General features: G+C 40.6%; 1 protein-coding gene across 1 annotated transcript in view; it reads right to left on the bottom strand.

Moving 5' to 3' along the window:
* Positions 1-765: 765 nt before the first annotated feature.
* The window catches only part of FBN1 (fibrillin 1), a 144,920-nt gene continuing 122,885 nt past the window's right edge, over positions 766-22,800 (bottom strand). The window contains 23 exon segments of the mRNA XM_036389524.2: positions 766-1,881; positions 1,884-2,030; positions 2,033-2,042; positions 2,789-2,963; positions 3,994-4,225; positions 7,458-7,577; positions 8,384-8,512; positions 9,278-9,394; positions 10,255-10,377; positions 10,584-10,709; positions 11,303-11,509; positions 12,039-12,164; positions 12,780-12,911; positions 13,337-13,459; positions 15,080-15,199; positions 15,560-15,676; positions 16,380-16,445; positions 17,824-17,973; positions 19,942-20,067; positions 20,513-20,632; positions 20,901-21,029; positions 21,368-21,484; positions 22,192-22,317. Coding sequence (XP_036245417.1) covers positions 1,655-1,881; positions 1,884-2,030; positions 2,033-2,042; positions 2,789-2,963; positions 3,994-4,225; positions 7,458-7,577; positions 8,384-8,512; positions 9,278-9,394; positions 10,255-10,377; positions 10,584-10,709; positions 11,303-11,509; positions 12,039-12,164; positions 12,780-12,911; positions 13,337-13,459; positions 15,080-15,199; positions 15,560-15,676; positions 16,380-16,445; positions 17,824-17,973; positions 19,942-20,067; positions 20,513-20,632; positions 20,901-21,029; positions 21,368-21,484; positions 22,192-22,317 — 3,065 coding nt within the window. The 3' untranslated portion in view covers positions 766-1,654.

The raw sequence follows: 22,800 nt of genomic DNA on the forward strand, positions 1-22,800 counted from the left end.
TATAGTTATATTTGTTATGCAGAAGAAATCACAGAGAGCAATAATACAATTTGGGGTGAATTATAGGAGTACACTTCCCTTCCAAAGCTTTTATAGCTCAATATATGTTCCCTCTATCAACTACAGTGCTGTCCCAGCAGCAGTTTCAGTGCTTCTTTCTTCCAGATTTTATAGCATCACACCTCAGTACAATGTTCTGCCACTGCTGCTAAAAGATACACCATGGCATTTGCATATACAAGTACACCCACATCACTGAATAATTCACTTGATATTAAAACCCATCTAAAGCTTGTGGTGGTTTCTGGTATTGGATTATTCCTCTGTTATCAATCTTGGGTTACATGACAGTAACTGTTGAAGTGGGGGTAAAAGAAAGGAATATCTTAAGGCAGTTTTAGCAAACAATAGTGGGTTTTTTCAACCTTAACTGTGTTTTCTGTATAATGATTTAACATCCACTTCTGCATGTTTTGGCTATCAGATTACTTTTTGACCGGACTACTCAGGTCAAGTCATTGGAAATGTTCTCACTTCCTTTCTGCAACCACACAGTAACTTGAGAGAGGTCCACTGCTGTTTAGATTGGTGAAGGTTTCTGTACTTCTTCTGTTCTTTCTCTGCCTGAAGAATGAACAGCAGCAGCTCCCTCAAGGAGAAATCACCTGGACACACAGACAGATACAAAGACAACCCTACTGACAACGCCTGAAGTATAAAGAATGCAGCTTATCACACTTTTAGCAAAAACACAAGGCCACAGAATAAACTAAAAAAAAAAACTGTTTTATTGTGACATTTATGACATTGAACCCTTGTTGATATGAATGGCTATGGGTACTCTTGACATGTTACAATATGTCATGGTGTAGGATGGCACTGATTGTCATCTGACTTTTGAGAATGTTTAATGGTCCCTACTGACCTCAGTGCATTTTGGCAAGTCACAGAAACTTTATCATCAGGTTTGTGTATACAGTTAACAAGTAGTTGGTCTTATAAGCACCATTACAAACCCTCACATTAAGGGTATTATTAATCTAGTTTACAAATGCTTCATTGATAAAAATAGCATGATTACAGTATACACACACTTAATTTACATGTAATGTATTATAGGCATAACTGAGATAAACTACTGAGCTAACTTTGGTTGATTGAAGTATTTAGACTGAATAATGGCAATTTTGGCTTCTAAGTTGTGTAAATATTACAGTGCATTTATAAATCTAGGTTGAAAATTTACTAGCACCAAATGGATATCATAAATGGCTGACCTAGTAAGTTGTAGTTGGAGAAGCAAAGTTTAAGAATTACAAAAATAGAGCTGTCCATCAGTTGAAAGCACATTCTTGTACCTCTGCTGAAATGATGATGTGTCTCAGCATCAGTGGCCAACTTCCAATGATAAAAGTCCCAGTTTTCAAGATTCAACATATCAAGGTAGCTCAGTTACACATAAAAGCCTGAGAAAGTGGTAGTTTTGAGCTCATGTATTCATCCTGTACCTTGTTTATGTAATAATACAATAGTGCTTGTTCATACAAATGTACTCATGTAAGATTGTACCTAAGATATGGAGAATCTGATTGGGAGGAATATTCAGTCCTACCTATCTATCTTTGGTTTAATTATTTGGTCTTTGGTTGATGAATTAATGAAGCAATATCTGAATTTTCATTTTCAGGTTATCTCCCAGCTCACCACTGAGGTAGTCTTTGTCATGTTTCGCTTCAAGCTGGTTAAGTTCCTTCTTTTTATAGAGTGGAATACTACTGATTTGTAATGAATAATTTCCAGGCACTGGCTTCTTCTTTGTGAAATGAAGGTAACTTATCCCGTCCTTCTTATTGATTCTAAAGAAACCATCTTCATTTCCGAGTCAATTAAGTATCGGTTGTGGTTTGTCAGTGTTGTGAGGGCAGGGAGCAGCTCCAGGATGCGATCTTTGTTACTGAGATCCGAGATGTTGATGGAGAAGATCGCTGCTTTCTCAATGTCCCAGCTGGCGAGACTGATCGGTGGCTCAGCTCTTGCTGATCCTGCACAAGAACAAAGGATGTCAGTCAGTTGGCTTTGTCAGAGAGCATTTCACACGTGCCTGTGTGTATTTCTTGCCCAGGTTATTAATTACTAATTAGACAATTTTTAAAAGGAGGTTCTGTAACATCCTCTGTCAAATCCACTCTTATGGGCCTAGGACTCCTCAGGATGAAGTACAGAGCTTGTCAGCACTGCTGTGTGGGTTAGAGGAGCCCGAGCATGCACTGGAAGTTTCTGTGCACGTGCCCTGCTGCCTGACAGGTGAAGCCCCTGCATGCTGGGAGCCTGTGACCAGCCTCCTGCAAAGAGAGCAAACAAGGCACGTTCCTCCTCTCTGCCAGGGGAGCCACAGGCTGAGAGAACAGTTGTGAAGGAGAGCAGGGTCTGTGAGGGAGCCACAGCACTTCAATGGGGATTTTCTGCTTTGCAAGAATCATGTGGGTTAAGTGTGGAGCCAGGGCAGCCTGCAGGTGCAGCTGAGTGCTGGAAAAGCAGCCTCACCCTTCACCTCTGACTGGGTGGTAATATTTCAGACAGCAGCACAAGCTGAAACATTTTCATTTGGAAAGCAAGGGAAGCTCTATATCACTTCTGAGACAAAAACACTACCTGATATCCAAATCCAGCTTTGGTCTACTTTAGGGTGTAGATTTTCCCTGAGGGATTGTCTCTTGGCACACATCCTTCTGAGTCCAGCTCTCACAAGAGAGCCACAAACTCTTTCCCCCCAGAAAGGGTCAATTACCTCTGCTTCACTTGCAGTTTCATTAGTGCTCCTGCGCTTCCTTCCTCTCTTGGGGTAGCCATTGATTTTACATTCATAACAAGCTTCTGGAGAGAGGGAGTTGTCATCTACTTCTCCACTGAGTGAAAGCTCTTGTCCTTGACCTCTGCCTAGCCCCACTCCAGAAACACAGTGTCTGAGGAAGGAAGAAATTCAAAATTAACTCCAGCGAGACACAGATCTTATCAAAAGCTGCATTTGGGGGACTGTAAGTACAAATAATTAAGCAATCATGTTGCATTCATTTCCTAGGAAAAATTTCTGCTAAAGTCAACAGACAAAATTCTCACTGAATCACAATGAGGCCACTCTTTATTCAAGAATCTGCCTTCATGTGTTTTTGCCCAAGAGAGACCTGCCAATATTTAACAGTCTTAAAAACACAGGCTTAAGCTCTGAGTTGTTGTTAGCAATTTCTGTTATCCAGCCTGGAACACATTTAAAGAGACCAATTTTCAACAACTGCTGAAAAGTCTGGAGAGTGAGGTCTTTCATAATGCATCCCAAAGCTTTTAGTCACTTACAAACTTTAAACCACAATCTTTCTGCTTTCCATTGGGTTGCTTGGTCCTATACGATGTACAGCCCTAACACGCCCAGGGAGGGAAAATTTGTTTTATTGATAAAGTAGACATTTCTTAAAAAATATTAATTTGAAACACAGAAGAATATGGAACATACAAGCACCTAAGAGCATGCAGAGCTGTTATTCCAACCAGCAGGTGAAACCTCTTATATAATGTAATTTCTTTTTGCAGCTGGTAGGGGGTGTTATTATTAATGTTTGTTTTGTTCTTCTTTAAGAAGACAAGTGAATCACAACAAGGAGTATGAACTCCCAAGTGCCAAGCTCAGAGGACTTGGCAGCAGACTGCTGGGGTGTGCAGGAGAGGTGAAAGCAGTAGTTTACAATAGAGGATTGAACCTTGTAGCCCTGACCAAATTTCAAGCATTAAACCCCTCCCTTTCCATGGTTACCTTTCCCCACCCTCCCCTCCCCTCTCCAATCTCCAAAATCAGTAGGTGCATCCAGCTTTTGAGCACCTTCCCAATCCTATCCCTCGTTACTTGCTGACAATCCCCCTGGTTCTGCTGCTCCACACTGCTAAGAAAGGAGTGGACCACGTCCCCTTGGTATCTGTGAGTTTAAAATGAGAATCCCTTACCCTTGTCCTATTCTGAAGTAACCAGGTGGACAGCCACAGACGTAGCCACCTTCAGTGTTTGAACAGCCATAACTGCATGGGGCTTGTGCAGAACCGCATTCATTGATATCTTGGCAACCTCCACTAAACTGCTCATACTGAAATCCAGTAGGGCACATACATTTATAGCTTCCCAAAGTATTGTGGCAGGATGCTCCTCCACAAATGTGTGCACTGAGACATTCGTTTTCATCTGGAAAAGAAGCAGAATATACCATGTTAACTTGTACCCAGGTACAGTCCAGCCTACCCCTTGTACAGGTGGTGCTTGGCTGAATGTGCTGCCACCTCAGGTGGACACAGAAACGGGGTTTGTCCGTCCTCTTGGCTGGGCAGTGCTCCCTGGGAGATGACTACAAGCACACAACAGCAACACTGGGGCTGCTCTACAGAAGATATTTCATGCCATGTCAGGTCATGCTCTGGAGAGCAGCGAAACAAAGACAGCTTTTTTTTACAGAAATAACTGAGAAGGATAAAACTTTGTACAGCCAAAAATCTGGTCAAGTAATCCCTTGTTCATAGTGCTATTCAACATTAAAGGAAGAGTAAGGAATCAAGCTCTGACACTTTTTCCAGGGATTGAAAATACCTCCCTACACACTTACATTTAAATATTAGACATAGGTAAGATACAGGAAGTAGTAAAGTAAAAATAAAAGCAGCTATAGATACAAAAGACTCCTATATTCTGAACCAGTCCTTTTCCAAACTTTCTAAGGGTGGCACTGTAGGAGTTTCAGGTCACTTCAGGTCACTTATTTACTGAAAATGGCTACTTTTTGAAATGAAGCTGGCCTGATTTTTGATGTCTGATGTGGCAAATTGCTCCAAAAAGTTCTGAATATTATTATTCTCCATTTTCTGTGATAAATGCATATGTACACTGTGGGTGTGCACACATAAGAAACTCCATTTGGGAAGTACAGAGCAGCATCTCTGACTTCAAACATCCAGGTTACAGGAGAATAAGTAATAAGTCAGAGCATTATTGTCTTTTTCCAAACAATGTGGCTCTTTGTTCTTTGTTTAAAAGCAATGTCTTTGCTTCTTGCAGCCTGATTCACAATGTGGTGTACTGTGGAAGTGCCTGGGCAGGGGATGCAGTCACAGACAGCACAAGACATGGGAGGAACCAAAGCATTCTTCAGTGATTATCTAAATGTGTTGCAGCAACATAAAAAATCCCTGAACGATTCATTAAATAGGCTAAAAAAGACACAAACTGTTTGCAGAGTTGAGATTGCCAAGGAATATGAAGGAATTGTCACGGAAAAACCCAGCACATGGATTCTTCCCCTGTGGTACACCCAGGAGATCCAGATAAGTATCTTAAGGATATCCAGTTACAGACAGTACAATGTGAACATGCAGAGACCACAATGTGTTAAAACCTGGGGCTGAATCCTGTGTTCCCAAAGCCTGTAAGGGTTTGCCATTAACTCAGAGAGATGCTTCAGTGTTTCTCACACCTCAGAGCAACTATACCAACATCATAAATGCTTGTTTGGGCCACAGGAAGCTACTGCACCAAGAGCAGATATGTTCACTTCACCATGCTCCACAGTGGCAAGAAAGGGGACATTAGTGAGATTAATTCCCATATTTGGGTGAGTGTCTGAAGAAAAAAAATATGAAGAAAAAGAAAAAGTTTTGGGACCCTCAGACTGCACAAGCTGTGCTGTCAGGCACCAGCCTTGCTCTCCTGTGCTCTGTAACACACAGCTCTGTCATGCTCAGATTCAGCAGGAAGGAGAAATGCCACGAGGACACAGGGACCCAAACATCTTTCCTGAAGCCTTGGATTTCTGCCTGGACTGCCCCATATCCAAGAAGGTAAAGTACTGGCTGAGGCTTGCCCCAGGTGTGGCCCTCAAGAATTTTCCCTGGTGAATTTTCTGGTGGACCAATATTTTTGGTGCCAAGGCTGGCACCTTTCTTTCAGTGGGGCAAATACCCAGTGCTTGTGCATTTTGAAACTGGTATTCCCTGTATAAATCTAAACAGTAGTCAATGGCCTCAAAAGCTGGAATAGCAGTGTACACCTGGTTTGGAAATACACTTAGTTAAATGTTTTCACCCAGGAACACCTGGAAACAGCCAAGATGTTTCACAAAACTCAGCACTGCACTTCTTCAGATTCTGCAGTGTCCTCCAGTAGCCAGACATGACAGTGCTGGTTTCTTGGGGGATTTTTATCCTCCTACAGATTAAATTCTAATTTAACCCTAAACTCTGCTAATTGAATTAACATTCAAAACCCCCACTGTTTGTGTTTCTTCTATGTTACAGGGGATAGAGTGCTAGAGCAAAGCAAATGCCACAGCAAGGTCTGCATATAATGTCAGGAGGTTTGATAAGCACAATTAAAAGCAGAGACCTCCCTGGAGAACCACAGTGATAAAAAGGTAAAGCATTTCTATCTTTTTGAGCACAAAGAAAGCCAAACAAAAACTTATAAAGCTCTTTGTTCTCAAAGAGATCATCAAACACATCTCTGGGTATCCACACAAGACTAGCTTCCATGAAGCCCATTAAATGTGATGGAAACTGCACATAGCTGTCACTAGAGAAAAAATGATTGCTGTTTCTTTTGTTTGAATATGCTGCATACTACACTGCTGAAACAGGCTTTTCCCATCACTGCTGCACAGGCAGCCCCGTATATGAGGGTTCAGAGACTTGGTATAGCGACAAAGTTTAGCCAGGGAAGAAAGAGGCATTTAATTCACCAGTGTATTTACTTATGAACATAAACTTATGAGCACTAGCATTTGTTAATGATAACCAGAATTGTCCTGTAAGCTCTCACTCTAAACTGTATCCCAAAGCTTCAAGGAAGCACCTCTAGACAGACAGCTGCAGGTGCAGGTTTGCTCAAATATAACAAATTGTTAGTGCTGTACAGAGGGACTTAAACACAGCAGCCTTCCTGTAACTGTTGTAAGAAAGACAAAAGCACAGATCAAGTAGGATTTTAATGCAACTTGAGATTCTTGGAGCCAGAAGCTGAATTTTATGATTTAACAATCCAAAGTTGTAGTTCTGAGAGTTCCAGGCTCAATCCACCATCCACTCTTAGACAGGACCTTTGTCTAAGCAGAAACCATTGCAGAGCTGAGTAAGACTTCCTTTGTTTAGATCACAAAATACATGAGCAACATGTTTCCTCAAAGTCAATACAGCCTCTAGCACCCTCAAGGAGAGCTTTGTGCTTAAACACTTCTTGAACCAGGCCATGAGTTACTCTGTGCTTCGTATCCACTCTGCCTTCACAGGAGACCACACTTGTAATGAAACTCTGCTGAACTTAGCAAATTATAATCACAAAAGAAAGTATGGCAAACTGCACCATTGCCCTTCACTTCTTGCTGCCAACTAAAGTAACATGCATTTTAATGTATGAATTAACAGAAGTGACTTACCAACACATTGGTTCCACTGGTAATGCTGGAGATATCCTTGTGGGCAGCTGCATCTGTATCCTCCAATTATATTTTGGCAGCCATGCTGACACCGATGGTTACCATCACATTCATCAACATCTAAAAGGGTGAAACACACTCTGAGTTTTGGGAGAGAAGCTCAAATTATGCTGTATTTGGAAAATATGTTACAAATAATCATATATATTCATTTATCATAGATATATATAATATATTTCATGATCTTCCAAAAACTTGACCACTATGGGCCTTTCAAGTTTGGATTTGTGGCTCCACAGCAAGTAATATAGGGCTGAAAACCATGGAAAGCACTCACATTCAGCAAAAATTTTCAGTTTTTGCATTCTGCTGTGGAGCAGACAGGAGAAAGCCATTTGTATATGGGATCCCTAATGCTTAAGGGTCCCAGCTCCACAGCAGACAGACCCTTGCTTTTATCCGGGCATCCAACCCAAAAATCCCAGGATACCTCTTTTCAAACAACCCAAACTCTGTCCCAGGAGAAGGCTCCAAGGACCCAGAGGAATAAGTCTACAGCCCTTGAACTCTCTCTTTAGCAGGTCACCTTGGAGATGCAAGACTTCCTGTCCTTGAATCCCTCAGAAACCCATGCAAGATTCAAAAGAAGTTCACTGAACTTATGACACTTAAACTAAAACATTCCAGGCTACGTCTCCTCAGAAAATATCTGTCCAGCTCTTTAGATCCCACAGTATATCCATTTTTTTTCTGGCCCATGAAGAGAAATACTGCCTTGTTGCTAAATTTCTGTACTCCCCCCTCACTTCAACCTACACATGCTTGCTCCTGCAGATTTTGGTGCTTACTCCTTGGGTGACATTATGGCTGAAACAAGATTAAGGAAGCAAGAGAAGGCCAAGTTAAATGCACTGTGTTGTACCCACCTTCACAGCTCTGCCCAGTTTGATCAAGTGAGAAGCCACGTTGACACTCACAAACAAAACTTCCTGGGGTATTCTGGCAAATGCCCTTTGCCCCACAAAGATTGATCTCAGTAGCACACTCGTTGTTGTCTGGGGGAAAGCAAAGCTCAGTGTTAGTTTGTAGCTGTCATTTCAAAGCTGATGTTTTGGCCATGCTAATGATCGAGGGGTTGTGGCAGGAGGTAAAGGCACATCAGTAACACAGGTGTCCCACTGCCCTCCCAGGTTTTCACTTTGCATTACAGGACAGTTTACACTGCCTTCTTTTGAATTTGGAAACACAAAAGTAATTGGAAGGGAAACTTTATTTTCTTCACCAAAATGTGAAGTTTGATGGTTTGGTCTCCAAACACCTGCAAATTCACACCAATACCATTGGGTCATCAAACTGACACAGAAACAGTATCCAGCTTGCAGAGAAGAAAGTGTTTTTTGCAGGAGGAAGCAGTTTACTTTAACATTTCCATGTACCCAATGGGTATATGATCAGAGGACAACTGCAGAAATGTATTTTTCATAGCTGTTTCAAGAAGCCTTGACATGATCTCAATGAGCTACAAAAAGAAAAATAGAACTAATTTTGCTCAATGCCTAAGAAAGGGTAAGGCAAGAATTAAAAAGTGGTGTTTGTACTGTCTGGTTCTTGCAAGTGCAAAATTCAAAGACAGATTATGAAAGCAAAGGAAGGTAGGAGGAAGGGGCCTCTTTGCATCTCTGGTAGGAATAGGATCAGAATCTGGCTTATGTTTCCATTTGATTCCTCAGGAAGATGATTTTACCTCCTTGCTACTTTGCTTCTGGAGTAAGGGTCAATAATAAATCCCAAATCTATGTCTACCTTCCTATACCACCTACCAATGCAGGCTGTATGGTGCTGAGTGAATCCAGGAGGACATTTGCAAGTGAATCCCCCAATAGTGTTGACACAAAGGAACTGGCAGTTGTGCTGCTTTGTTGCACATTCATCAAGATCTAAAAAAAAGAAGAAAACATCTTTCAATTATATTCCCTGGACTCAGAAATAAGTGATTACAAATAAATCACACTGGCTTCCAATTCCTCTTACATGAAGCCCCACATTTAAGGAATGGGACTTTGGAGCTACACAGTGTCCATGCTAACACTGAACTGCAGACACCACTCCCATGTGTCTGAAAGTTTCTGTGATGTAATAAATGTCTGTTCAGCCAATAAATGGAAGTTACCATCTTCATGATATGTGGCAGACTGGAAAATGGCCTTGCACTGAAGCACACTATTACTCCAAAAGAAATATTGAAATGCTAACAACAAAGTACACTGTCATTCTGCATGCCAAATTTGGAATTGCTGCTCTAATTTGTGTGGTTTTAATCAAATCTTAGTTACCAAGACACATAAATGTATGGAATTCTAAAGAACACTCCAAAATCTCTCCTGCACTGCTGTGCCTTATCCAGCATGCTGCAAAAGCAATGGTAAAAGTTCTGTTGATGCTGGGCAATGTACTGCAAACCACCTTTGCATCCAATAAGATTCACTTATCATTGAATGATATGGCTTAAACCAACAAGCTTACCAAAATGAGAACAATCCTATATATTATTCATTACAAAATCTTTTGAAGATCAGCTGCCATCAACCTGCAAAAATTCCCATCCATCTGTTGTTCATCCAAATTAAAAAGGAGTTAACTGAAATACCAGCTCCATCCTGTGCAAGCCGCTCCCACTCTCTCTAGTGGAAATACTCACATGAATCAAGGAGACAGATTTGCATCATTTAAATGTCCTTGCAATTATTTTTGCCTGAGAAACACAGTTTCTGCAGTAAATTCTTTTCTTGATTTTTACCTTTGCAGCTTCTCCCATCTTCTTGCAGGATGTATCCCTTTGGACATGAACACTGGTAGCTCCCCTCTGTGTTTTTGCAGATGAAATTGCAAGGTTTTGGAGACTCATTGCATTCATTCAGATCTACAAGAAGCAAAACCAGATACCTCAGTGCTGGCAATCAAGATTTGTCATAATGTTTTACAAAATGTTCAGGATAGATCAGAAGGAAATCCAAAGCATTAACAAGTGACATTTTATTTTCTCATTTTTCAGAAGCTTTCTATTTCTTCTTCAAGTCCTCTCTTAGTAATAAACTTTATATACAAACACCACAATGTAAAACCTACCAATGCAAAGAGTGCCAGTGACATCTGTAGTATAGCCCAGATTGCAAAGACAATGGTAAGTTCCCCTCTCATTGATGCACTCCCCATTGCGGCAGACGTCGTGAATAACCTTGCACTCATCAATATCTGCAATTAAACAAGGGTTAGCTCTCAATGGAACAAAACTGATTTTGTGCAGCTTCAATAGGTTCTTGTGACCTGACACAGAGAAACCCACACCATACATAAAATAACTACATAAAATAGTGAAATATTGCACAGATTTAAGGAGAAATAGTAAGTGGAAAAACACGGAATGGAGCATTAATTTAACTTTCTTACGCAGTGAACAAGCTGTAAGTGGAAGGGAACAACTGAAGCTGATCATGTATCAGCCTTCACAAATCAAACATCCCTTTGCCCTCATGTAAACAAACAGCTCTCAACATGTGCCTGCAACACACTCAAATGTGAGATGCAAATTCCCATTTGAGTGCATGTCAGTCAACCAGGACATAAAGCAAGTATCTGCCAAGATGGGGTGGATGCCTCATCATCCAGGGCCTTTGGCTGTGCACCATCCTCCCAAGGGACTATACTCAGTCAACACGAAAAATCTCAGAAAATTTCAGCTCATACTCAAAACATTTAGGACATTACAGTGTTTGATATGCAAAAAGAGAGTTTATAATTTATCACCTAATTTAGCATCATCTAAGAGATCATTTAATGAAAAGTACCTGCTCCACTGGATGTGTATCCCCGGCCATGAGGGCAAAGCTTCTTGAAGGCCACGGTGCCTGGGAAGGGACAGACCTCACAGTTCTGCCCCCAGCCTCGGCCACCATCACAGCAGCACTCTGACTTGGTGACAGCGTTCCTGTTGCTCGAGCCGATTTGGCACATACTTTGTAAGACTTCAGTGAAGCAGTAGCCCTCCCTGTTGTCTGGAAAACAAATTGTGCATCACAGAGAATCCTAATGGTAAATCCCAGAGGGTCAAGAGATGTTGGGAATTTAGTCAGAAATGTAAGAGAAAGGGCATACTTCACCCTGAGACTGCAGAACTGAGAGTGAAAGACTACCAGCAGTAAGAACGAGAGAATGACATCTAAGGGAAACAAAGACAAGAAATTCAGCAAAAGGTGGAAGGCAAGAAGTTACAATATGCTTAATAAAATGTATGTTTCTGTTTGAACCTAGAGAAAAAGGACTGGCTGAAAATCAAAGAAATGTCAGAGCAGCTCCTGGCTGACTGAAACCATGGAACACTCAGCTTTCACAGCAAGTCACCCCAGCTGGACTGACTGAGGCAAGGATATGGTGAGCATGGGAAGAAGGAACCTGCATACCAGGGCCCCTTCCCAAAGGCATGTAAATTCAAGAGTGTGTTTTCTCACCATACATTTGTAAGTTTAATTTCAGCCCTCATTGCAGCCATTCAAGTGACAGCTCATCCAGGTGGTTGGGACTTACCAAGGCACTCGTCCTGGCTGTCGCTGACCGTGAATCCCTCGTTGCACTCACACCTGTAACTCCCCACTGTGTTCACACAACGGCCGTTCTCACAGAGCCCAGGTTTGGTCTGACACTCATTCTCATCTGCATTTTTGAAAATTTATGACAAAAGTCCATTATTAGATTGATGTAGATAAGAGACTGGTATGGAGCTTTCATGCTGTGCATTATGCCTGGTTAAACTTCAATTTTTTTTCCTTTTTCTTATATTTTAAAGGTTCTTTTAATTCAATTTTCAGAGGAAAGATGGCCATCTAACTCACAATTTTTATATATATTATATCTGCAGTATAATATATATATTATATCTGCATTCCTTACTGGTTTTCAACATTTTTCATAGTTACAGCTGCAGTTCTGAATGCCTTCCAAGGCTTAAAAAAAATTCAGATCTACTCTCATTCCTGCTAGCAGAGATAAACAAGCCTACAGCAACCAACCCAAATCCTCACCTTCTTCCCTCAGAGTAGTCAGCAGCAGCAGTACAAACTGACACCCACACCCAGATTTTCTACTTACTACCCACAGATGCGTACACCTGAACAGCAAAACCAAGTGTGTACAGCACCAATAGATCCATTACAGAAGTAGTTGTGCAATTCTGCCCCTGAGTTTCTTAACACTTCATTAAATCCAAAATTTTTAGATGTGCTGAGGAGCTGTGTATTTCAAGAGCTTCAACACTTCAGTGTCACTTACCTATACAGCCTTCCCCGTCTGGTCTGCGCTGATAACCAGGCCCACAGATACACATATAGGTGCCAATTAGGTTTTTGCATTCCATCTGTTTTGAGTCACAGTCATGAATTCCTTCTTCACACTCATTCTGATCTAAAACACAAGGTTTAGACTTAATTATATAGAGACATGATCCTGGAAATTCACAATAGTAAATTCTGACTTTGGAATCTCTATCATAATCAAACCCTACACATACATTTATTGTTCTCAACCAACCATAAAATATACTAGCCTTGAGCAAATTGATTTCTCCCAAATGCCCATTTTTAGGGCAAGACAAAACCATATCATCTGATATGACCTCACTTTAGACAGATGTGTAAATTTACTGGCAGGACAGGCCTAGTACAATCAAGTGCATAATGCAAACCATAGAATTTCATCCCAAATTCTTTCTGACTCAGTTACTTCCTGGGATTAAAACTCTGGCCCAATAGTGCAGTGAGTCAGAGCCCTGCCCCTGCAGGAACTGAAATCATTCTCTCACAACTGTGAGAGTCTGGTAGGAGCTTTACCTCTGCACATTCTCCGGTCCTCCCGCAGAACGTACCCCCCAGGGCACTTGCACTCGTAGGATCCAAAAGTGTTCACGCAGCGGAAGGCGCAGAGCAGAGGGTTCTGGATGCACTCATTCACATCTGGGTTTGGGGGGACAAAGACCATGGGGGGAGGGAAACACTTGTGTAAAACACAGCAAACTTGAGTGCACAGGCTTTAGGTACAGGCAATACCACAGATCCCAGTTTACTGAGGACTAGATTTTAATAGCTGGGGACCCTTGGTTCTACTCCTCGTGGATTTCTGTAGAGAAGCAGGCACCAGACACACCAGGATGTTTGCACAGCTACCTGAAGTTTCAATAAGTTCAACAGCAGGCAGCCAATGGAAATAACTTCCAGATCTATGCTGCCAAAATACTTGCTCAGCTAAAGCTGTATCTTTTCCACACCTATGTTCAGGGATTTTTTTTTTTATTGGTTATTTAAATTCTACATGCACTAATTCAGATTCTTCATAAACTGAATTCCATAAAACAATATCCTTACTTGAAACATTATTTTGAAGTACATTTACATACAAAATGCCTGGACTACTTGAGCAATTATATAGTGATGTTTATGCACTCAGCTAACTCCTCCTCTGCAATGTGAGCTTTTACCCAAATTTTACAGAGAAGCAAATGAAGCTCTAACTGTATTCAAAAACACAGTTTGCATTTGCAATCTGATGCAAAAATAGAGGCATTCTTTTGCATGGGCTTGCAAAGAAATAGATTGTGGCAGATAATTTAGGAACAGCTGTGTCAAGCCAGAGGACAGTGTCAGAACGTCCTAGGACATTCTCCTCTCCCTGGTTGTAACAGAAGGAGATGAATATTAGAAACCTCATCCCATGTATGCAGAGATCTTTCCCCTGATACAGCCTCTCAGTTTAAGGACTTACACAGCCAAAAGCCAAAACCAAACTATCAAGCTTAATTTCCACTGATGGATTCCCCCACAAATTTGTAAAATCTCTTTCTGGGTCAATTTATACTTGTGGCCTTGCTAATATTCTGCAACAAAGGGTTCCACAACTTAAATAAGTACCATGCATATAAAAATATTTGCTTTTGTTTGTCTAACATGGTCCCTCTATTTTTGGTACCTTTACCACTCGTGGCTTTGTAAAATCATCCATCTCTTCAACCACATTTTCCACACTGAAAAATTCTTTTTTTTTTTTTTTACCTCTGATCTTCCTTACTTCTCTTCATGCATTTTCAAATTTTAATTTTTGAAATGAGACACCAAAGCAGGAAAAATATGCAACCTAGGGGTACCATGGTAATTGTTGAGTACTGTATTAGTATTTTCCTGTTTGTTCTCTGTTTCTTCCCTAACTCACTCAAGCAGCCCATTTCCTATCTTCATCATGCACAGTGAGTCTCTTCACTCCAGGAGGTAGGCAAAATCCATACATACAATAAGCAGCACTTCTGGGAACTGTTCTGAACAGACTGCACCCCAATATACTCCTCTCTGGGCAGTCCCTTAGTAGATACCACCTGAAAGTCTGTCCACCCCAGCTCCAGTCAGAGAAACATACTGCAGTTCAAGGTGAATACAGGAAGGAGGAGCCCATTTTCCCATTTCAGATAAAGAGGTATTGTTCCACGTGTCCATATTTTATTTTAAAAGCTGCTTTACTCGCCTCAGCTGTTTTCAAAATCAGGGAACACAATTACTACAACAGTCCTTAGCACACAGGAGTCTCACCTTCACAGGTCATCATTGGCCCAGGCTCAAATCCTTCTACACAGGTGCATTCAAAGCCTCCTATCACATTCCTGCAAGTTCCATTTCCACATGGGTTTCCAACAGCACATTCATCAGTATCTGCAAGTAGTTAGACCAAGGCAAGAATACATGGTTATACACAACCAAAAGATAAAAAATCCATGTTGTTGATGTACCGCCAGAAAAAGAAAATGCAAGAACTCACTTAAAGTACTGAATTAGAACCAAAGACTTGGTTCTAAAATAACTTGGGATTGCTAGAGGCTATCTGGATTAAACACTCAGCCAGAGCAGGGGCAACTTGGAGCAGATTGCTCTGGCCCTGCCCTGGCAGGTTTTAAGCACTAGCAGGAATGAAGACCCCTAAATGTTAGAATAAAACTACCCCACTGCTCCTTAATGCCAAACTTATCAACTCAGGAGAATCTTTAAAATGGAAGCTGGAAGAGCTGCACTTACCCACACATTCTGCTCCTTGTAGGATGTAACCATATGGACATTCACAGCGGAAAGAGCCATCTGTGTTGATACACTGCCCAAATTTACAGTTATCAGGATCAAGGCACTCATCCACATCTTAACCAGAAATACAAACAACACAGTAAGTGCAACTGGCTTCATGTGCTTTTAGACTTCTCTCAAAGAACAAGTGTTCTGGCAAGAAATATTTCTGAGATCACAAAAAATACTAATATTTAAATTCTGACATATTAGGATTAGGGCACAGAATTTGTTTTGCAGGCCAGCTTTCAGAATGCAGAAAAGAAACTGATTCTAAATATCAGATATAAACCTCTCTGACTGGGGCTACAGGGAAAGCAGCAGATATGAAAAGCAGTAGTCATCCAGTGCTCCTTAAATGCAAACTTTTGCCAATAAGGCTGAAATGCTGTTTGTCTTGGGAGAGAACAGAATGTACTGAAGGGATCTGGGAAACTGTGGTTTGCACTTCTGGAGGATTAAAACCATTTACTGTAAACAGGCTACACATATTGTATAAGAAAAGACAAGTATGCTACGTGACATTAGATCTATCCTCTAGATCCTACATAAGTTTCCTAGCTCTAAAACAAGTTTAATTTCTGATATTTGAAATATTCAAGCTGGAATTTGAAATCAGTATGAAAAATTGGGGAAGATAAAAGGTACAGAAGTTTCCAGAATTCATGGCTTTGGGAAATAGTTGCAGAGGTGTTATTCTCAATTGAAATGGAGAATGGCTTATGGGTGGAAAAGGGACGCTGATGTAAAAGTGGCATTGTGCAGTTCAGGCACTTACCCAGCCTTGCATCACCAGGTCCAACAAGGATGCCAATTCCAAATGGACAAATCTGTCTGAATGCCTCTGAAAAAAAACCCCATAAAAATCAAACCATATGTTAAATTCTATCTTAGCAATCAGCATTCTGCACAAACTACCTGGAACCCCTGCTATCAGTTCATCCTCCTCATGTTCAGGTCCAGAAAAAAAGTATGTCAATATATAAACTTATCATCTTATATTCATGCAAAACCTGTATGTTTGCTTTACATTTCATCTGATCTCCTGTATGCATAAGTACATAATCCTGCGAATAATTAGCAGTATTTAACTTCCTTAAGAAACAAACTAATGCAACATTTCTATTTTAGAAGTATCAGTAGTAGTGACTGCATTTTTTCTGTTGCAGAAGTAAAATTTGCTATATTTTCTGAAGAAGGCATAATTTAATCCAGACTTGGCTACCTTAAAGCTATTTCTTTTTCAAAAGATGACAAAAAGGGATTTGATACCCTTTGGGAGAGTTTGGACTGTGAAAAATACATATGCTGACATTTCAAGGAAATGCTGCAACATAAGCTGTGCTTTTCAACTGACTTTGGTTCACATGGTCTGTGTCAATGGAATGAAACATGCACAGGCAATAGGCCTAGGAGGAATATTGCAACTGGCACTTCTAATTCTCTTTTCTAACCTCAGCTTTTGTGAGGATTTTCTGCAAAAAATCTACATGACTAATGAATGAAATGAGCTGCAATCATGTATTGCTGAAACCAGTGACGCTGTTAACCGCATTTGTCAGCACGAATTAAAGTCTGCTCAGCAAATTGCACCACCATGCTACAGAGCCCTGTTGAGTTGCTTGATGTTGAGTTACTCAGGCTTAAAAAGGATACTAACAAAGGAAAGTGTTTCTTTAGCAATGGTCCAGGCAGGCTTTCCTTCCTCAAGGCCTGTATTTTGTTATGCCCTGCTATTTTTGCAAGTCATTCACATAGATAAGATTGCAAATTTACATTTTCTTAATAACAAAATTCAGATGAAGATCCAGTTTAAGTGTTTGGGGTTTTATTTTAATTAGATTTCATGTTTATGGCACCTCTTCCTATACCTATTTACAATTAGAAGAATTCCATTTTTGTCTTGCAGGAATTGCTACTCAGAGCCTATCAAGGACCTACTTGCTGCTTTCCACTTCTTGTATGTGGTATCTCCATAGCAAAATACCCAGCACCTAAACACTCTAACAACAAATCTATAAGCAAAGAAGAAATATGTTTGATATCTGACTATCCAAGGGACGTGGTTTTTTAGACTGCAATGGCATCTACTTTACAGTGACCTATGACAATTACTGGGGTTAAACACTTTTAGAAAGCTATTTTTCTAAATTCCTTCTAATAAGAATCCCCATCTCCTTTCTGCTCAGAGAGGCCATTTGGTAAGCTAGTCAATAACCCACCATCTGCTTCCTCTGGGCAGAGCTCACAGGGATCTCCCCATCCCTGCCCCTTCAGGGCACAGCAACACTCTTGTTTGGAGTGGTTTCGGGACTTTGGCACAGAACACTTCCCATCTTCAAACTTGGTAAAGCAGTAGCTCACTCTCAGATCTGCACAGAGAAAAAAATTTGTTATGAGCAGTTAGAGTAACCTTGGCACAATTTTCACTTGAAGGTATTAACTGCAAAATTACAAGATACACACCACCAAAACACCCAACTTCCATCTAGCTCTGTTAATAGGGACCATCATTGTCTCTGACTGTGGAAGATTTGAATAAGGAGGGAAGCTCCCTACCTCAGTAAAGAAAAGCTATGGAACAGTTTCCTACTTCAGTATGGAAAAGCAAGGGTTTTTCTCTTTGGTCCAGCAGAAGTGGAAGGGCTGTACGGTCCTCTTATTCTCACTCCTCTTTGCAAAAACGGAATATTGCATCATGAATTTATATTCTATGACTAGTAAGAATCACTCAAGTCAAGAGATTTTCATCAACTTGCAAAGACAATATTGTGTAGTGCTAAAATGAGAGGCAATTTTCAACAGCCCTTTCCTTCCTCATTCTTCCGGAGGTACACACAAACAAAGCAAACTCTCCCTGTGGCACCACATTTTATTCCCTGAGGCTGGGTAACCAGGATGCTGGACAGAACGGAGATCACAGACCACAGGCATCCAGCAGGAAGGGAGCTGGCAGCTCTCTGTGCCGGCAGGGGGACAGCAGCAGGGCAGCTCTGGAAGCAGCTGCTCATCCAGTTTTCTGGCTGCAGCATCAATGCTGGGCAATGTCCAGGTTTTAACAAAGTCCTAGGTAATGGGAAGTTTTAAACAAAAGTTTGCTTGGCCTGAGATATTTGAAAAAAAGAACAGTCCTCTTTAGGGCATAGAAAGAAGCCCTTTTGAAATTCATAGACAAGTGTGCACTTTCCTCTGACTTTGTGTGGAACAGTGGCCTATGTTAAAAAGCAGAAGATTGGGCGGCAATCTTTTTGAGGATTTTGTTTCTTGGTGGGTTTTTGTGATATTTTTCTTCTTACCTGAAGAAAATAAAACCCTGAGACTAAAAGAAACTTCATTTATACAAGCTACATAAACACAGCTAAAACATGCTTTCTTGATGTTGAGTGAAGTAACTGTGCCAAACTGCATGGTGGTTTGAAGACTTGGATGAATGTTTACTGCAGGTTGGATTCATTTTTACCAAAACCACAATTTCATTTAGCCCACTGTGAAGGGAAGAACTTGCTATGGTGTCAACAAGCATCACTGGTCTGTGCCAAACAAAACTACAGAGGTCCTTATAAAGGTCTTACTCATCAGTGGTTCCCACTGTGCACAGTGTATAAGACATTTAATGCTGCATCTATTTAATAATTTCCAAAGCCTTTAAAGTAACTCACTCCATAATTTCTTATGCTTATTCTTTATACACAAAATAAACTAACCTGTGGCTTTTAATTACTAGATATTCAGCTTTTAGCATCTCATCTCTTAGTGCCTGTGTTTAGGCTCTGAACTGTGTATGCAGTAATCTGGAAGCCAAATGACACTTCAGATTTCCCTAAGCAGATGGGTACTTATTGTCCACACAACATTGTTTGCAAATTTTTTCCAATAATCTTTTTTTCCAGCCACGTTTGCAGAGAGGATCACATATAACAAGTGTTATGGTGAATATGGTGAGTGCCAAGGAGAGTCTTAAAACCAGAAATGCTGCCTTGAGCCTCCTGCCTGTATTCATGCTCCATCTCTGTGTCTTGTTGGTGTCTAGAAAGAGTCCTGGTAGCCCCAACATTTCTTCCAGGGGTGCAAGAAAGGATTTCAGGACAACATAATTTCTTTGCTTAACCTGGTGCATTTAACATTAACTTCATCCCTTTTATTGCAGTGTTCTGTTTAATGAAAAACAGATGTTAGGGCAAGACAGAACCTGGCCCCAGCTACAGAATTATCATGTTTTCCCTATGAAAAACACTGTTTGAGTCCAGAGCTTTCTTGCTGTATTAGAAACAGCTCGCTAAAAAGGCTTTTATGAAACAGCAAACAAATTCTGAAATGCCAGAAAATAGGAATGAACTTACCTTGGCATCGCCTTCCTGTGGAAGACAATACAAAGCCTTCTGGACACAGACATTTGAAACTGCCTGGAGTGTTGCTGCATGTGCCCAGGGCACAAATTTCTGGCTGTTCCACACACTCATCAATGTCTGTAAGAGAAGTAATTAAAGAGATGAGAAACAATAATATTTACACTGGCAGCTGTACTACATAAAGGGCTATCTTACATCATCACTGATATCTATCATATTTGACAAACAAAAAAGCCCAAAAAAGAAGAAAGAGGAAGCAGTAACCCAAGTGCAAAATTCACAGTTAGTTTTCAAATCCTCAGGCAGTGGGCAAACTTCAGCAATGTACCACTAAGGAAATAGCCTGGGATTATATTTTTCTAGGGTTCACAACGAGTAGTTCTGGTTCAAACAAATGTTGGAGAGACCTTTTCTAGGAAGTGAGAGACTTACTAGTGGCTATAGTTCAGAACTATATACTGCCAGAAAAGACTAAACATTACTCCCATTTAAATGCAAAGGGAATAGGTAACAATTGTGAGCAGCTAAGAAATAGACAGAAGAAAGATTGTTCTGTACACACCTTCACATTTGTCATTCTGCAGGATGTATCCAGGAGGACAGATACATCTGAATGAGCCATCCAAGTTCTGGCATGTGCCTGGTGAGCATTTTCCAGGCTCCAGTGCACACTCATTGATATCTAGAAGAAAAGAAAGACAATTTATTTGAGGTAATTGCTGTTATCTCAATAAATCTCTCAATGAGGCCACTTTAATTTTGATTCCATCAAACTGAAAGGAGAACTTTTCAGGACTGGGAGGAGTCATCTTCTTGTCCTCTTGTCATTGTTCCCTTCTGCTAGGTACAAAGAAGGCAGTGTGACAGTTCTCTCCGACCCCACTGTTTCACCAAGTGTATCTGCTCAAGGTTCGCCACACTTTTTTTCAACCCTAAAAGAAAGCACTCACCAACACAAGTCCTTCCATCCAGAGCCACCTCATAGCCATCATTGCAGAGACACTGGAAGGACCCAATGGTGTTCACACACTGACCATTTCTGCAGAGCATTCCATTTCCACTTGCACACTCATCCACGTCTAGGACAAATAACATTGAAAGATGTCAGAAACATCAGCAACAATGGAAACTGGGTGAGATTTCTGTTTCCACCATATCAACAAAGTAACTGGTAACACAACTCATTTCAAAAGCAAGTGAGAGGAAATTAGTCTATTATAAAACTGTCAGAGCAGGAGTGAAACCCAAGTGTTCCTGTATCTTGGGCCAACATTCAAGTGGCTCTAGAAAAGTGAGCAGCGCATAATCCAAGAGATCTTTTGAGACTGATACAATAGGGCTACTTAATGGTACTTATAGCACTTCTATTAGAAGGAGAAAGCCCCAAGAACACGTGCCTGTGCTCAGCACTCCTCACCTATGCAGTCATTGTTGTGTGAGAGGATGAAGCCCAGGTTGCAGCGGCAGTTGAAGGAGCCAATGGTGTTCCTGCAGGTTCCGTTGCCGCAGGCGTCTCTCTCGCACTCATTAATATCTACAAAGGAACGGGACAAAAATAACCCACTGCCACCACACTGAAGAGAAGGGAAAAGGATTGTCACAGCTCTCAAAAAGAAGATTTTACATACATGTACACACTTGGTATTAATATATACAAAAATAATGAAGGGTCCAACAATCATTTACTTTACTTTGGCTCCTATATCACCCTTCCCAAACTAAGTGTAAGCTATCTTTAATTGTAAGCATTCTGAAATCTCAATTTGTTCATACAACACACAACTGACAGCTGTAAATGGGTTAAATACAAAATCTCCTTGTTAATGAAGATGACTGTTTCTGAAAAAGGTTTTTTTCTGGCAAGAAATCTACCCTTCATTCACTCTATTAACAAGTAGGCTGTAATATAACTGCTGCATTGCAATATTAATCTATTACATTTCTTGCCTAAAGGAATAAATGAGATAAGATGCTCCAGAAAATTCTAAGATGAATATTTTCTTCAAAAATGAAAACATTAGCAGACAGGATATGTAATTTTAAAGGTTCACTCTATTTTAATGAGATGGTTTTCATTCAGTATCAGCTTTTTATCATCTCTAATGGCCAGTTTTGCACCTTTGTCTGGTGGTAAATGGCTCACAATCTCAGATATTGTAATGCAACTCCTTATTACAGAGAGGACAGGCTTAGTAACTATTTTAATGGGAGCCTAAGCACAGTTTAATTTGATATACTTGCCTATACACATTGTCCTGTCATCATTGGTTTTGAATCCATTGTGACAAATGCAGTAGAAGCTTCCAACAGTGTCAATACACTGCCCATGGCTGCAGATATTGGGAATTTCTTGACATTCATTCCGATCTGAAAACAAAGAGGAGCAGTGGAAGTTAAGGCTTCTAAACTAAAAGACTGGAAAAATGCATTAGCAGCAACTGAGACAGTATCCAGTGCATGGCCTAACTTAAAATAGTGTTTTTAATTTATTAATGATAAAAACATTACCAAGTAAATCCCAGAAAAGGGGATTATTTGCATGCAAATTACCTCTTCAGTATTTGTGGACCTGAAAAAAAATTTAGCACAGAAATCATATTTAGCAACCTCAAATTCTTTCTGGAGGTAAAGCATATCACCATGGCTTTGAAAAGCAGAATTAATGACACAAGATTGGAAAGGGTCTGAGACTGAGGGCTCTATATTGACTGCAGGAGATATGAGAGAGGCATATGAAATACAGTTTGCATTCTTCTCATGAAAGCAGCTACTTGCATTTAGCCACATTTGATTGTAGCACAAATTGAGTGGTCAACTCATGGAAATCAGCAGAACAGAAAGGGTAATGAG

The sequence above is a fragment of the Molothrus ater genome, chromosome 13, assembly GCF_012460135.2.
Source record: "Molothrus ater isolate BHLD 08-10-18 breed brown headed cowbird chromosome 13, BPBGC_Mater_1.1, whole genome shotgun sequence".
NCBI classification, from domain to species: Eukaryota; Metazoa; Chordata; class Aves; order Passeriformes; family Icteridae; genus Molothrus; species Molothrus ater.